Source organism: Passer montanus, unplaced genomic scaffold (genome assembly GCF_014805655.1).
Source record: "Passer montanus isolate IOZ18808 unplaced genomic scaffold, ASM1480565v1 scaffold36, whole genome shotgun sequence".
Taxonomy (NCBI): domain Eukaryota; kingdom Metazoa; phylum Chordata; class Aves; order Passeriformes; family Passeridae; genus Passer; species Passer montanus.
The window spans coordinates 8399725-8414556 of record NW_024368374.1 but is presented as its reverse complement, the minus strand read 5'-3'; the positions used below and the strand labels follow the sequence as shown (position 1 = coordinate 8414556).

Sequence of the window (14832 nt, the reverse complement as noted above, 5' to 3'; positions counted from 1 at the left end):
TTATGTGCCATGTCTTTTAAATACCTGCAGGGATGGTGAGTCCACCCCTTCCCAGGGCAGTCTGTTCCAATGCTTGACAACCTTTTCTATGTCAAAATTTTTCCTAATATCCCTGGTGCAAGTTGAGGCCATTTTCTCCTATCACTTGTTGCCTGGGAGAAGAGACTGACCCCCACCTGGTTCTACCCTCCTTTCAGGCAGGTGCAGAAAGTGATAAGGTCCCCGCTGAGCCTCCTTTTCTCCAGGCTAAACAGCCTCATCTCCCTCAGATGCTCCTCACAGGACTTGTTCTCCAGACCCTTCCCCAGCTCTGTTGCCCTTCTCTGGACATGCTCCAGCACCTCATCACCCTTTCTGAACTGAGGGGCCCCAAACTGATCACCAGATTTGAGGTGCAGCCTCACCAGTGCCAAATACAGGCATACTGTAGATTCTGGGGGAAAAAGAATTTTGGGTACAAAGGCTATAAAACAAAAATGCTGACTTCAAAATAGAGCAATGAAACAGGTGAAGACTGAAAATATTCATTAAATAAAAGAGGTTCCTGATAAATAAAAGAACTTCTTGATATAGTTCTGTTACTGAAGCACCATTATGGTTTGTGAATCCAGACAGCTTTTAAGTGCACCAAACTCTCACGTAGTTAACACAGAAGCATTTCTTTCCCAGAAAAAGAAAAGTCTCTGTTACACAAAGCAGACAGCTTGACAGAAAGAAAAACAACCTTTTTATTGAATGGAACCAAGGGATCATAGCTTAGATATATTTACATGTGCCACACAGTCAAATATAAAAAGTGAATTTTACTCATGTTCATTTTTACTTCTATACACTCATTTAAATAATGGCTCCACAGATAACAGGAATGTGTCTTCAAAATGCTGGTCAGAAAACCTGTGCACAGAGCGACGAGCGTTCTCTCTGATCCCCAGTCTTTTCTCAGGAGACAAAGAGAAGATGTAAGCCATTGTCTCAGCATAACTGTCCTCATCTTCTGCTAGGAAGCCTGTAACACATCCTTCATGGGGTAACACGATGTCCAGTTTGGGACCACCAGAATTGTGAGCCAGGATAACTGTGCCAGCTGCCATACATTCAACTACTCCTGTAAGAGAGACAAAAAATGCTGATATGAGCCTGCACATTGTCTGCTTTTACCTTCTCTAAAACACTGGAAAGTTAAAACAATGGTAAAATTCACTATAGACTGCCATTCCAAATCAGCTGGAAAAATACAGTGAAAATGGTCCCATAAGAAACACTAATTTAAATTTTTCAGTTTTAAGGACTGAAATGACACTCTCTTAAACACATAAAATTGAAATAAGATATCAGATATAATTGGTTGTGTGTCTTGTAACATACCTGATTTTAAATGTTTGGAAAGATACTGAGAAAAAAGTTGACTATGCATATTTCAAACAGAAAATATTCAGAAGTTCAGTATTTTGCAGATGAACAAATCTTAATAGCTTCTGACAACTCAGCAAGACACTAGTAAAAATTGTTATCTGAATTTTTGATGGAAGAAATTTTAATGAAATGGGAATCAGTAAGCTTTCCTCAGCCAAAAGCTGTGGGATAGGAACAAAGTATTATGCACACAGCAACTTCAATTCTCATCCATGGTTCCAGAACAGACCTCAGAAATGCTGATTCTTCTCAGTTGTGATTTGATTGTTATCAATTCCCTCAGCTCAAACATTGCCTACTATAAATAGTGCTCCAAAATTTTGGAATATGTTTTTTTACACATAAAAAGCCTGTTAGATGAAGGTTAAATCCTGCTCAAATTCAAAATCATAGTGTGATTATATCACTTTAAAAAAATTAACTAAAATGTTTTGTGGGAGAAAAAAAGAGAGAAGACATAGTTTCCAATATTTTGCTGGTCCTTCTGAGAGATGCTTCAGTGTCAAATCGTTTTTATACCAAGCTCCTACAGACCATAAACTACTACTCCTGATATTTAACCTGCTTTCTACTGAAGTCTGAAGACATTAGCTGCAGGTTAGTCACATTATAGCAGAGTATGGCATCCATCTGCTTGGCTACTAACTTACCTGGTTGCTGTAGATTTACAACAGATGGGCAATCTGGCACTCCCTTTCAAGGTGAGGACTAATCTAATCCAAATATACTAAGCTCCATACCTTAATTCTGGGTCCCAGCTCCTCTCTGACATTCTGCTCCATGCTACACCCACCAATTTAAGGGCTTCATCCATTTGCCTCAGCAGAGATGCCTAATGCAATGAGATGACCAAAGGTACCTGGTGGCATCTACACGGAGCTTATTTGTAGCAGACAGGATCTGTGGGAGACCTGCAGCCCTGAAACAACAGCTGGAGTGCCATGACATACACTGGACATTTCAAGTGGCATTTGAGGAAGGTGAAACACAACCAAAATCTCTAATATGGATGTCTACACATGAACTGTCTCTAAGCTCCCCTTGCAGTCAGTGGAGCCTCCAGGGCACAATTGAAGGTGCTGGAAGAGAAGCACCTGCAGCCTCTTGAAGCTGTGGAAGGTTGGCAAACCTAACCCAAGGAAAATAGGGTGACCCATGACTTGCAGGGTGACAGCTGGAGGTCAGCAGGACATCCTGGGCAGCACAGATGGGACTAGTTTTGTGTTATGTGACCAGAGGATGCACAGAATTAACAGCCTACGACTACAGCACTTCAGCTTGCACTACAGTAGCACCTAGTGGTGCATCATCTGCACCACATCTGCACTGGTCCTGCAGGCTTTACAGCAGCCACACTGCCTCCAACAGGAACAGGAGCTGGACACCTGCTTGGCATGCAGACCTCTATGCTTAGACACCGAGGGACAAGCAGCTGGACACTCAGGAGAAGTACTGACCTATCCCAAAGTGCTCATTCCACATGGTGTGCAGGCCGATGGTGGCCTCGGCCAGGTGTCTCTTCAGCTCCTCAAAGGGAATGTTAATCCTGAACACCACATCATCACCAACTCCCAGCTCTTCACACAGGCGTTTCAGGTTATTTACACGCTCTTCATCTTGCTGGTTACGACAGCCGCCGATTAAGATCAGCTTCAGGGATGGCTGCTGCCCCACTCTCTTCTCTTTCAGCAATTTAGCAAAGGCTCTGATTTGCAAAGGATGATCTTTTTCAGGCCTGAACTGGCTGACAGAAACAATGGAATATTCACTGGTGCTCTTTTCCACTTCCAGTGGAATATCCAGGAAAGCCTGAACGTCGCACGGTGGATACACAACACTAGTGCAAGCCCCAGTTCTCCAGAGGGAAAGGATGTGATTCAGTGTCCAAGAAGAATTCACCATGACCACATCACTGCAGGAACCAACCAATCCATACATGAAAGCAAAGAAGTAGTAGTAGACAAGTTTAAATTTGCTGAAGAGAGGACTGCTTGTAATGAAGGCAGCATTGTTAAACCTGGTGTCCTGGTTCCTCACGACAGAGAGCATATCCGTGCTGATAGTGGGATAATGGACGTAGCAGCCAACGCGACAGCCTCCCAGGTACTTGAAGAGGGGAATTGTGAAGGCATAACCCATTGAGTCAATATAAATATCAGGAGCACACTTTAGAAGAGCTTCCCAGCCAAGGAACAATGATCCTAAACTTTGTCCCAGCAAAGTGAAGTGAGGATAAAGAGAAGCTTCCACAAGGAAGCGTTTTTCTAGAAATACAAACTTCACAGGATGGATTAACTTAATATTGAATCTTCTGAAAGCGCCTTCTACTATTTCTTCTCCAGTGGCATCTCTATCACCAGTGTAAACAACACACGTTACATTTCTGTACCTGTAAGAATAAAGAAAAAGAATTTCATATATTCCTCTCTTTGTATTTTTCAGCAAGAAACTAAAATATGATCCACTTAAAAGTACTCAAGAAGAATGTGAGAACAAATGTTTGGTCCAGAAATTATTTTAACTAAGTAAGACTTCTTATACTTCCACAGGTTTCTTTTGATCTGCAGAAAAACATATGGCTGAGAACTTGGGAAATATTTTAATTTGAGTAAAACACAAAGGAGCCAAGTATTATTCTACAGACTTCAGAACACCTTGTTCTACATTAGGAGATATCTGTCTAGTGCACAGCATGAGCAAAATGCAAATAATGGCAAATCAATGGATGTGCCCTTGTTAAGTCCACTTTAGGTATTAATTTGTTTTGCCTCCTGTACCAAGAGGCAAATATAAAGATGTTATCAGTTATCTACTGAGGAGTTATGACTATACAAAGTTCCATACCTGTAGTGGAAAACTGAGAAAGAAGAAGAGGTTTTCTCAAAGAAAGAAAGGAAAAAAGTGAGAGGAGCCACAGCAGGGAACATCAAAATCTAAAGGGATGAAGTAAAACGCACACACATGAAACTCAGATGTAAAATAAAACGTAAGACCTGTAGATTAATGACACCTACTTAAATATGTAAAATGCCAACACATGCATAGAGAATAGCAACAGAAGCTGAGAATAAAATATGGTGTTTGATAAACACATATGCTTACTTTTTCTGGAGCGTTCTTATGGCACACCACAAGACTCTCTCCCCTCCACCTCCTGCATTGCAATACGGGTGAAAAAAGGCCACCAGCAGCGGCCGCTTCCCATCTCTTCCTGCTGAGCTCAACTGTTTCTTCCTTTGTATCCAGAGCCGTACTCCCCACAGCAGTACCACCAAGCAGATGCACAAAATTCCACTTAGAAATAATGCAGGGAGTAACAATGAGCACAGCAATCTGAAACAAGCCAGAAATTTTAAAATACGTAATTGCTTTCAAGAATTACTATGTACGATATTGAGTGAGAAGGACTTGAAAGTAGAGCTACAGGAGTTTGACAAACTTCTTGCGTTCTTCTAATCTCAGAAATCATCAGTTGTATGACTGACAATGACAAAAATGAAGTCACTATTCTGCATTGTTTATCTGAAGATCTCTTTTTCCCCTGCTCTTACCTTGCAATCATTTATTATTGTTTACTCATGCCCTACATGCGTTATCTATCTCCACATGCACTTCGTAAAAGTTGCATGCCCTTAGCAACCTGGCAATACACAGCCAGCAGAGTGACTTCCAAAGAGATTTTTAAAGAGTTTTTTTCCACAGGAGATTCTGTTTGGCTCGCTCTACTGTGAACTGCTTTGGTGTCGGGTTACTGGGGCCAGGCATCTCCTACTCCCACCCGCACCTCCCACTCTCCGGAGGCAGGAGCAGCGATCCAGCTGTCCCGAGCAGCCCAGAGCAGCCCCTCTGTGCCGAGAGCTGTCTGCCCTGCTCTCAGTCACTGTCAGGGCAGTGCACCGCCTCCCTGACAGCTCTGCTGACCCTGCAGCGGGAGGCTTCCCGGCGCAGCAGCCTCACAGGGACAGCGCCTGGTTCCTCCCGCTGTGCCGCTGAGCCTTGCGACAAACAGCGTTTCCTCAGCCGCTCCCGTTTCCCGAAGGAGCGACCCACGCGTCCCGGCTGACACACAAGGAAGCACTTTCACTTGGGGCCGGGAGCGGCGGAAAAGCACATTAACCCATCCGAGCCCGCGGCACAGCGCGGAGCCGGGCAGGGGCCGCCCCGGGGCAGCGCGGCCGGGCCGGGCCGGGCCGGGCCGGGGCCGCCTCCCGCCCGCCCTGCCCGCCGCCAGGACGCGCCGCCCCCGCGCCCCGCTACCTGAGGAGCCCGCACAGGCACAGCCCGCCCGCCACCATCTTGGGCAGCGCTGCGTCGCCTTCCCGGCGGAAAGGGAGGTTCCCGGCCGGCGGGGCGGGAGCAGCCGGGCTGCGGCTCCCGGCTGGCAGCGCCCCGTGAGGGGCGGGAACGGCACCGCCGCTGCCTTCTCCTCCTCCTTCTCCTCCTCCTTCCGTGCCTCCTCCTCGCCCTGGCCCCACCCAGCAAACACAGAGCCTGCACCCACCCCGTGGAAGGCGGGCAGCGCCGTGGGTTGTTGGGCGGGGCCCTGTGCCGCTGCATGGGGCGTTTTCCCAGGGATGCCGGAAGAGAGCGGATAGCAGCGCATTCCCGGCGCGGTTCAGTCACACAGAGCGCGTGCTGCTCCTTGGATTGCGCTGCGTCCTCCTCAAGTGACGTGCTCGGATTCCTTGGGCAGGATGGAAGGGAGGGCGCTGTGAGGAGGCGGAGGCCTCCCGAGGACACGAAGTTTCTTCTGTGTGTCCCACACTCCCCCAGGCTTTGCCGGTGTAAGTGCTGGCCCTTGTCGTTGCCCAGAGAGGATGTCCTCGATGAGCCCGGTGTCCTGGCTTTCAGCCCTGCCGTAAGCTCCTGCTTGTCAGTGAATCCCTCATGATGGAACGGGAGCTGCCAGCGGCTGTGGGCAGGTTAATGTTGTGAGGCCGAGGGCAGGGTGTCCAACACAGGCTGCGCCTGGCACTGTCTCCAAAAGGATCCCATGAACACGATCATGGGGACAGGTACCACTGAGGTTATCTCTGTCTTACATGCTTTTTGGCCTGTTTTGTCTTGATTGGAGAGTATATGCACAGACCAGAGGGTCAGTGTAGCCATAAGACTGAATGGTGCTGGTTTTTCAAAATACTACTAAAGATGTGTCAGTCCACGTCAAGACTTCATGTTCCTAAAATGTCATCCTTGGAGCAACATAAGGAACTCACCCTGATCTCTGGGGTCCTGGGAAGCGTTGGGTCAAACTATCAGACTCTCTCGATTAACAGAGACTTTGACAGAACAATCCAAAACATTTCTACACGCTTCTTTTCCTCCCACCACCTTCTCCATTTTAAAATAATAAAATGCTTTATGTGGGAAGTTTGATCCAGAGAATTCATTCTTCAGTCTCTTGCAGAGTTGAAGCTGCCCAAAATTTGAGGGAGTTTCAAACCTTGTTTCTTTAAACAAGACCTTTCCAGAACCCGTGATCATTCAGGCTCTTTGAGGTCAGCATGATCTAATTCATGTTCTAGTCACCTCTGCATTTTGAGGTCTTGTAGGTGTTAGGGATGTTTGTGAAAGTCATCCTGTGTCTTCTTCATGAGAAGAGTGCAGGTTGAAAAATGATGAATCATTAATTTATGTGGCCACTGCTATAACCAGAAGCAGAGAGAAAAAGGCTCTGCTCTAGTGGGAGTGAGAAAAGTCTAGCTTAAATGATGGTTATTTGGTTCTGACCTGCCTGAATTGAGTTTTCCATTTAGAATGACTCTGCCTGGGGGGTGGAACTGGAAATGTGGAAACTCAGAAATGTATTGGTTGTTTTACTGATGTTTTTATTTAAATATTTTGACTGCCCTAAGTACCACTGACTGTAGGTTTTACCAGGACGTCTCTATGTAAGCAGGTAATTTGGAGGAGGTCTGTGGGATGTCCAGCAAGCATGGCCTAACACTTCATTTCTGAACCAGCAGCTTTCATAAAGAGGATGCAGCAGGTATTTGTTTCTTTCCCTTTATATTTTTCCTCTTTCCTGACAGAGCAGCTGCCTTAAAAGCATGTGGAGTGTTTACAGAATAGATCTCTGCAGGATTTACATCTCTGAACTCCAAACACCTTTCTTCAGCTATTGAAGATTATTGTCTGAGTTCAGAGTTCAAAGGAAGAGGCAAGTTATTCTAGGGAACAGGAAGTCCAGACTATTTCAGATAAGAAAATGCTTCTCCCCACTGACTTGGAAAGGAGTCCATGGTCGCTCCCTTGGAAGGTATGAATCTTACACCAAGTCTTTAAGAAGCTGAAGGACAGCAGGTCACAGCTTAATTAAGATGAGACTTAAGTAATAATGGTGAAAGGTTCCTGGAAGCAAGAAGACTAATTAATGAGGGAGATTGTCTAGGACTGAGTCCAGACAATACCTCCAAGGATGGACATTGCACAACCTCCCTGTGTAACCTGTGCCAGTGCTTGGTCACCCTCACAACAAATAAGTGTTTCCTGATGTTCAGAGGGAACTTTCCATGTCTCAGTTTGTGCCCAGCGCCTCTAGTCCTGTCACTGGACCCCAGTGAAAAAAGCCTAGCTCCTCTTTTCACCCTACCTTCACACACTGAAGGCCTTGTCAAACTTTGTCAAGGCTTGAGCAATCCCAGTCCCCTCAGCCTTTCCTCACAGAAAAATTGTCCCACGCTCTTAATCTTCTTGGTAGTTTCATTTGTTTTCTTAGTCCCTCTAGTGGTAATTAAAAACAGATGTATTAATACTTTCAAAGTTCTTCTGTTAGCTTTTCATTATTCACAAAGTCTTCAGCTGCTGATGTGAGCAATATGAAACCCGTGTGCTGACAGACTTGCAGACTGCAAAGCTTACCTTTAATGTGTGAACGTCCAACACAAGCTAATTAATTGAGTCATCAACACTTCACGACTTCCCCACCTTCATTCATATGTAGCAGAGGATATTGCATGCATGCATTTAGGGTACTGACAAGAACTTTAGCAGGAGCACTGATGAGCCCTCTGTGGTGCTCCCACTCCAGCAGTGAGAATACTATTCAAAACTGTAGAAATTGCACAAGGCTGACATGCCAGCAAAAGTAAACTAGCCTTGTTATGAAATCAGTTTTGTTTTCATCTTCCCAGAGATGTACCAAGTTTTTAATCTTTTGTTGCCTCTGTAAGCTTTTTTGGTCCTGTTTTAATTGCTTTTGTTATTAAGCTCCTTACTCTAAAGAAAGCCCATGCAAATGGGCCTTTTAAAGTGAAGAGTGTTTAGAATAAGTAGCAGAGTCCACTCACTGTGTTTTCTCCCCATGCCTGCAATACATTTGAGACAGTTTTAAAGCATATTTTTTTAACTCTCGTTGTTGAGTAGTAGCCCATGTATGAATAACTTAAGATGAAACCGCTGGCAAGTAAAATAGAAAGAGACTGGATTAATATTGTGCAAGGATATTCATATGACAGTCATGTGGTCTGTTATACTTGTACAGTTAGTTACTTTCAGAAATATTCACTGTGTAGCACCAAGTCTCTTGTTCAGGGCTGCTGTCTGAGCCATGAAAATGCCTGGGACTGTTTTTAGTAGGTGGAATCTCAGATCATTCATATACAGAGTAAGTTTTTTCACTTTTGTATGTGTCTTGTGATAGGCTGTTGAACGTTACAGTGCATTTGCTCTTCATTGCATAGTAACAGGAGCGGAAATAAAGTTGCAGCAGTTCTATGCTAAATATTTGTGTAGCAAAACCCGAGCATAGATAAGAAATTGTGGTGTTGATATACCTAGGGAAAAACACTGTGGCATTGTTTTTACTGATAACTTGTAATAATGAAAATATCATTAAATCTAGTAATTTCTTTTTCACTGACATTCTTAATTCTTAGTTACATGTTCTAGGGCATAGGTGTTCATGTGAGCAAAAGCTCCTCTGTGGTTTTTTTGGCAGAAGCAATGAAGAATTAAGCAACGTGGATCTACAAGCTATATTTATAGGACAGCCCATAAAGCATGTTTATTTGTATCACCAGGCAATTTATACAGGTTGAACCCATATCTTTTCATTAACAGAAGATTATTTGCACACAAATTGTCCCCGCTGGGTAAGGACCATGAAGGAAAACAAATCAGTTCCTGTAGATTGTGACAGTGTTTTAAACTCCCATGAATTCTAAACATCTGCCATTTTTTAGGGTGGCTGAAGGACACGTTTTCAAGCAACTTAGAGCACTGGCAGAAACGAGATGGCAAATGATGTACCCCTAATGAAAAAATCACTGAACTTGCAAAAGAACATTTGGACTCATCTTAAGTTGCAGCTTTTTCAGGTGGAAGCTTTTGATTCTTGAGGAGCTAGGGACCATTTTTGAGGGCAAAATTTTGGGTCTGTGATAGCAGACCCAAGCCCTTTTTGCTTTTCATTCTCCTTTCTGCAGATAGATAATAATATATCTGTGGCCATCTGTGCCTAATTAGAACATGAAGGGGATAATGAAAGACCACCTCTTTCACCGTCATACCTTAACTCCTGCTCTGATCAATTATGAAAGTCCTCAAGGAGCTGTAAAACTTCAGAGTGAATTTTTTTATTGAGTGAAGTGCTTCCCTTTTCAAACTTAAAAAGTTTGAGAGCATAACCTGTTCACTCCACTGGCTTGTTCTAAGTGCATTTTGCCACATGTGTTTGTGTGTGCCTCTCTGCCTATTTCAGGAAGCAGGGAAAAGTGCAATTTGAATGAAAATCCAAGTTGTTTCACATGGAGCCAGGATGAAGCAGGATTTGCATTCTGTGCTCGTGTCTGGCTCCTTGGCACTGATTAGAAGGGAGAAAGGAGCCAGAAACTGCCTGCAGAGCAGGACAGAAGGGAGTTGGAAGAGGCTGTTTGGCTAGTCCAGGCATGAGAGTTGTGGATACTGTGCCTCATCACCTTCTCTGACTTATTTCTATTCCAAGGATGAAGAAGGCTTGAAAGGTTGGTGATTTTCCCATGAAGTAGATTCAATCAAAGATTCTCTTTCAGGGAGCAAACCAGGGCTGCTTAAAAGTAGTTCCCTGCTGCACTACCTTTTCTTTCAATAAGCAGAGGTACCAGGAGGGAATGGTAAATGAATCAAGCCTGATTTTCCATGGCTAACATCTATGCTTTCCAGGAATTGAGTTCATAAATCTCAGATGGTTGCTCAGCAACTCCCACGGTTGGTACCTTTTTTTATGCTGAGCTGTGGAATGCATTGGTTTTGACTAAACGTGTCCTTGGAAGAAACCTTCTTTGCCTAGAGAACAGACTGACGTGACCTCTGGAAATGAGAGTATTGCTGAGAGCTGAATAAACTGAGTTTCAGAGTTGGGAAGCCTTTTTGTGTTTTCTTTTTCTCACAGCCTCAGGCTCCCAGGAGCTCTTTCTTTAGGAGTCAGATGTCTCCAGTTTCCCCTGTGTCCTCATGCAATAAATGAATGCTGTTTTTACAGTGAGTCTGAGTCGTGATGAGCCAGTATGTCACAGGAAACAGCCTGAGACAACATGTCTGCATTTGAAACCAGGATTTTAACTGTATTTCAATCCAGGTGTTCAATATTTGAGATATTTTATTTATTTATTATTTATTTATATTACAGTATTTTTTATACTTGTAAACAGAAAAAGGTTTACTCTGTATTACCATGTCCCTTGGATGTTCTTGAAAGCAACTGTTTGTATTGAAGAGACTGCATAAAATTAGCAGCAGTTTCCTGTGTTGATCCTTTCATCCCTGACTGTTGCTTTAGTTCTGACATTTGTACCTGAATTCTTACTGAATTAGTGTAAGCTGCCAGTGACATTATTCAGTAGGGAATTAACGGGTGTTCCAGCACAAAGAACCAAGAAAACATAAAATTAAAAAAAACCCAAAAAACAATGACAGCAAATATATTTTCTTTTTCATTTTTTTTTTATTTTCCCTTCTTAGTTTCTGTAAGGCTCTGCAGTGAATCAGTATGTCTTTATGCAGGCAAGTTCTACTTAACTTTCATAGTTATTTGAAGTATGTTTTTTCCACTGATAGAAACTGGCTCTTGCTTATGGGAGTAAGTTTATAGGAGATATTAGACCCGTTGTATAGTTCTTAGCCCTGGACAGCAAATAATTGACAGGACTTTTGTAGAAATGTAAGTTAGCTAAACAGCAGCTCACATATGGTACAATTTTGAACTCTGAAAACTGGAAACAGAAAAGCCTCTCCTCCATGTTCTCAGCAGAGGTTCCCCTCCTTGCTTCTTGCGCTTGTGGCAGAGCAGACAGCCAGAGAGCTGGCACATCTTCTTCCCTCTCTAAATTAAGAAGAAAACTGCACCTAAGGGCAGCCCCATATTTGAGGAGGCCCTGGCTGCTGCTCCTTGTGTCCCTTCAGTCCCACCATAAGTGTGGAGATGTGTGGCATTCACATTTGTCAGCCAGAGAGCTGGCACATCTTCTTCCCTCTCTAAATTAAGAAGAAAAATGCACCTAAGGGCAGCCCTGTATTTGGGGAGGTCCTGGCTGCTGGCCCTTGTGTCCCTTCATTCCCACTGTAAGTGTGGTGATGTGTGGCATTCACATTTTATGAAAAATCCCTTTGCCCAGGATTTTTCTCCTGGGGAGCCGAGAAGCCTCAGAGAAAAGGAAAATAATTTTTATCTCATTTGATTCTCCTGTGTTTTGGTCCTTTGGAATGTGTTTGGAGATTGTTTCCCAACAGGTGATTGTTTCATTGATTTCCGGTGAGAATTATTTTGACTCAATGGCCAATCAGTTCCAAGCTGATTATTATTATCTTTCATTATTATCTTTTTAGCATTCTCTAAGTATCCTTTCTGTATTCTGTAGTATAGTATAGTTTACTATTCTTTTAATATAATATAGTATCATAAAATAATAAATTAGCCTTCTGAGAACATGGAGTCAGATTCATGATTCCTTCCTGCCACGAGGTCCCTGCAAATACAATAGTGATGCTGAGCTCAGAGGCGTGTGAGCAGTGCTGTGGGTTGCTCGCTCATGGAAGGACAGTCACCTTGTCTTGGCAGCACGTGGCACAGTCCAAAAGGGCAGGAAGTGGAAGGCAGGTGAGAAGGGCTCTCGTGCCAGCCTGGTGGGGCTGGACCTGAGCTCTGTGGCACAGGGTGACCTGAGAGATTGCGCTCTCTGTAAGAGTGAGACCACAGACAGGGCTCTAACACTGCCTTGCATTTTTCTACCCAATAATTGCAACCAGTCCACAGAGAGAGCAGGGAAAAAGGAAGTAAAATAACCAAACAAAAAGTGGAAACTCTTCTTCGCAGACAGAATTTTGCCTGGACAACTGAGAAAGCAGACAGGATTTTGCTCACAGCACTGTGTTGGAGGAGCCCAGGTGCTGTGGTGAGGAGTGCAGCTTTCAAGCTTACTTAGGGATTTGGGGATTTCTGGAAACTCCTCTCTGTGTATGTAGGTGAATCCTGCCAGTCTGAGGTAAACAGAAATCATTGTTAACAGAAACTGAATTTGGTTTTGCCTTTACATATCTAGCCTGCCCTAAGAAAGACAGTATGTTTGTATTTTATATGTGGCATCTGTAATGCAAACACAAGATACTGTTTTGTCTTTTTATTTCTTTAATTCAGAGGCTGAGCGGTTGACTGAAATACAACCTTAATCAGAGTTACCAGTTTCTGATTTGTGTTTTGTTTGTTTTCGGTTTTTTGGTTTTTTGGGTTTTTTTCCCTTTTCTTTTTCAGTATTGTGTACAAATATGATGTACTTTTTGCTGTTTACATAGTCCCAGGTGCCTCATCCTATTAGTTTACCTGCTACAGGGTGAATGGCTGCTTACTTTGGGAAAAAAAATAATATTTTAAAAAATCAATCCTCTTATTTACTTAAATCACAATTCAGAGACGTATCACTTTATATAATCAAAGTAAGTGTAGGAGATATTTTTAAAATGCTATAACAAATACTGAGAAATTTACAAATTTTAAGCAGAAGTAGCACTGATTATTTCTAAATGTGGACAGCAAATATTAGTTTACAAGAAATAGTGCTTTCTGTTTTCTTAAATTAGTCTTTTAAAATTGTTACTTTTGTAATATTACCTATTCTCAAGTTGTATTTTAAATATTCTAGTTAAAATGGGTAAAATGCAGGTCCCTTTTCTCTGCATGGAATTCTAAAAAGCTTTTGCACACACTTCGTGAGACAAAACCAGCTTTGAGCAAGAGCAAATCATGGACAAGATCAGAAAATTAAGTTGGAAACACATAAGTAAAAATCATGGGTTTGTTGTGGCACTGCCTGACAAGTTCTGCCAGCCTTCTTAAACTGCTTGGAGAATAAGCAGTAGTGGAAATCCTGACTCAAATTAATTCATGCCAGTTGCAATTGTTCTTTGCACTTAAACCTTGACCCAAAAGGTGTGCCTTTTTGTGTGATAATAAGATCGGCCTCATGGTTTCCAGGTCTTGAAAACAAATTTCTGCAGTATAAACAGATAACAGAAATTATCATAATGAAACCAACACTTCTAAAAGCAGACAAAGTACCAAGTCCACACAATTTGTGATCATACGAAAAGCTGTGGAATGAGAAAGATCAGTACACGTTTTGGGGCCCTCTTACAAACAAGGGACTTCGTTGAGTTTCGCTGGTTTCGAGCAAACAAACCTTTTTTAAATATTTGGAGAAGATTGAGTCTGCTTCCTGAAAAACTGAAGCCAAAGTCTGAGCAGATTTGATTTGAAATTAGGTCATCAACTCTTAAGCAATTTTAATTCATAGCAGGTAGGAATTTTTTTCCTTGTCTTTCAGATTTTTGTAGTTTCCTTTTTGCCTTGTAGTGTGAGAAATAATGATCATGCTTCTTCATCTGTAAAAATAAATATCTATACCATTTATGCTATAGAAACACTTGTTTATTTGGTTGCTGCCAGTTTTCTTATGACTGTGGCCAAAGAGTACTTTCTGATTTTGTGGCTCAAAACTAGGTGCAAATGTCAGTAAAGAGACAGTTTTGTTATTTCTTCAATAAAAATGAGGTATGGCCCTTTTTTTTGTGTTCAGTAAGAAGTATGTCAGTTAGGAGAATGAAGGACATAGTTCTGTAGCTTGAGTATGACTGAGCTTCCACTGGACTTTCAGGTGTGACTGATTGATTCGTGGGGGAAATGGGAGGCTTGAGTTGCTTAGAATGACTGAAAAATGATTGTGGAGCAAACACAGGGATTTGTTTGAAGAGACAGTGGATACCTTCACTGACTACTTCCCTTTTCATATAAAGAGGGCCCTGACAGAGGAGAAATAGTTGTTTCACACAAGGGCTGGGTGTTTCCCAGGTTCACTCTCAAGCAATGTTTAAGCAATTTGTTGATACCTGTGAGTTGCCAGCACTGTTGTTTGTGATGTTACTGTGAGTTTTTACTTTACTTCCCCCTTC

General features: G+C 42.8%; 2 protein-coding genes across 3 annotated transcripts in view; one reads left to right on the top strand and one right to left on the bottom strand.

The window, feature by feature from the left end:
- Positions 1-704: 704 nt before the first annotated feature.
- On the bottom strand, positions 705-5841 carry ALG11 (ALG11 alpha-1,2-mannosyltransferase). Its single transcript, XM_039716768.1, has 4 exons — positions 5671-5841; positions 4516-4746; positions 2871-3802; positions 705-1105 (listed from the first exon to the last, which is right to left on the bottom strand). Exons 1-4 carry the CDS (start codon positions 5706-5708, stop codon positions 834-836), a joined length of 1473 nt encoding a protein of 490 aa, XP_039572702.1. The 5' UTR covers positions 5709-5841; the 3' UTR covers positions 705-833.
- A 3087-nt stretch (positions 5842-8928) lies between these two features.
- Positions 8929-14832, top strand: part of ATP7B (ATPase copper transporting beta) — a 43735-nt gene continuing 37831 nt past the window's right edge. Inside the window, exon 1 of one of the 2 annotated variants that reach the window (XM_039716724.1) lies at positions 8929-9019. In XM_039716724.1, the coding sequence (XP_039572658.1) occupies positions 8963-9019 (57 nt within the window). In that variant the 5' untranslated portion in view covers positions 8929-8962. Of the gene's footprint in view, positions 9020-12526; positions 12873-14832 lie in introns of those variants that run through there. The other variant, XM_039716725.1, reaches the window with a different exon arrangement.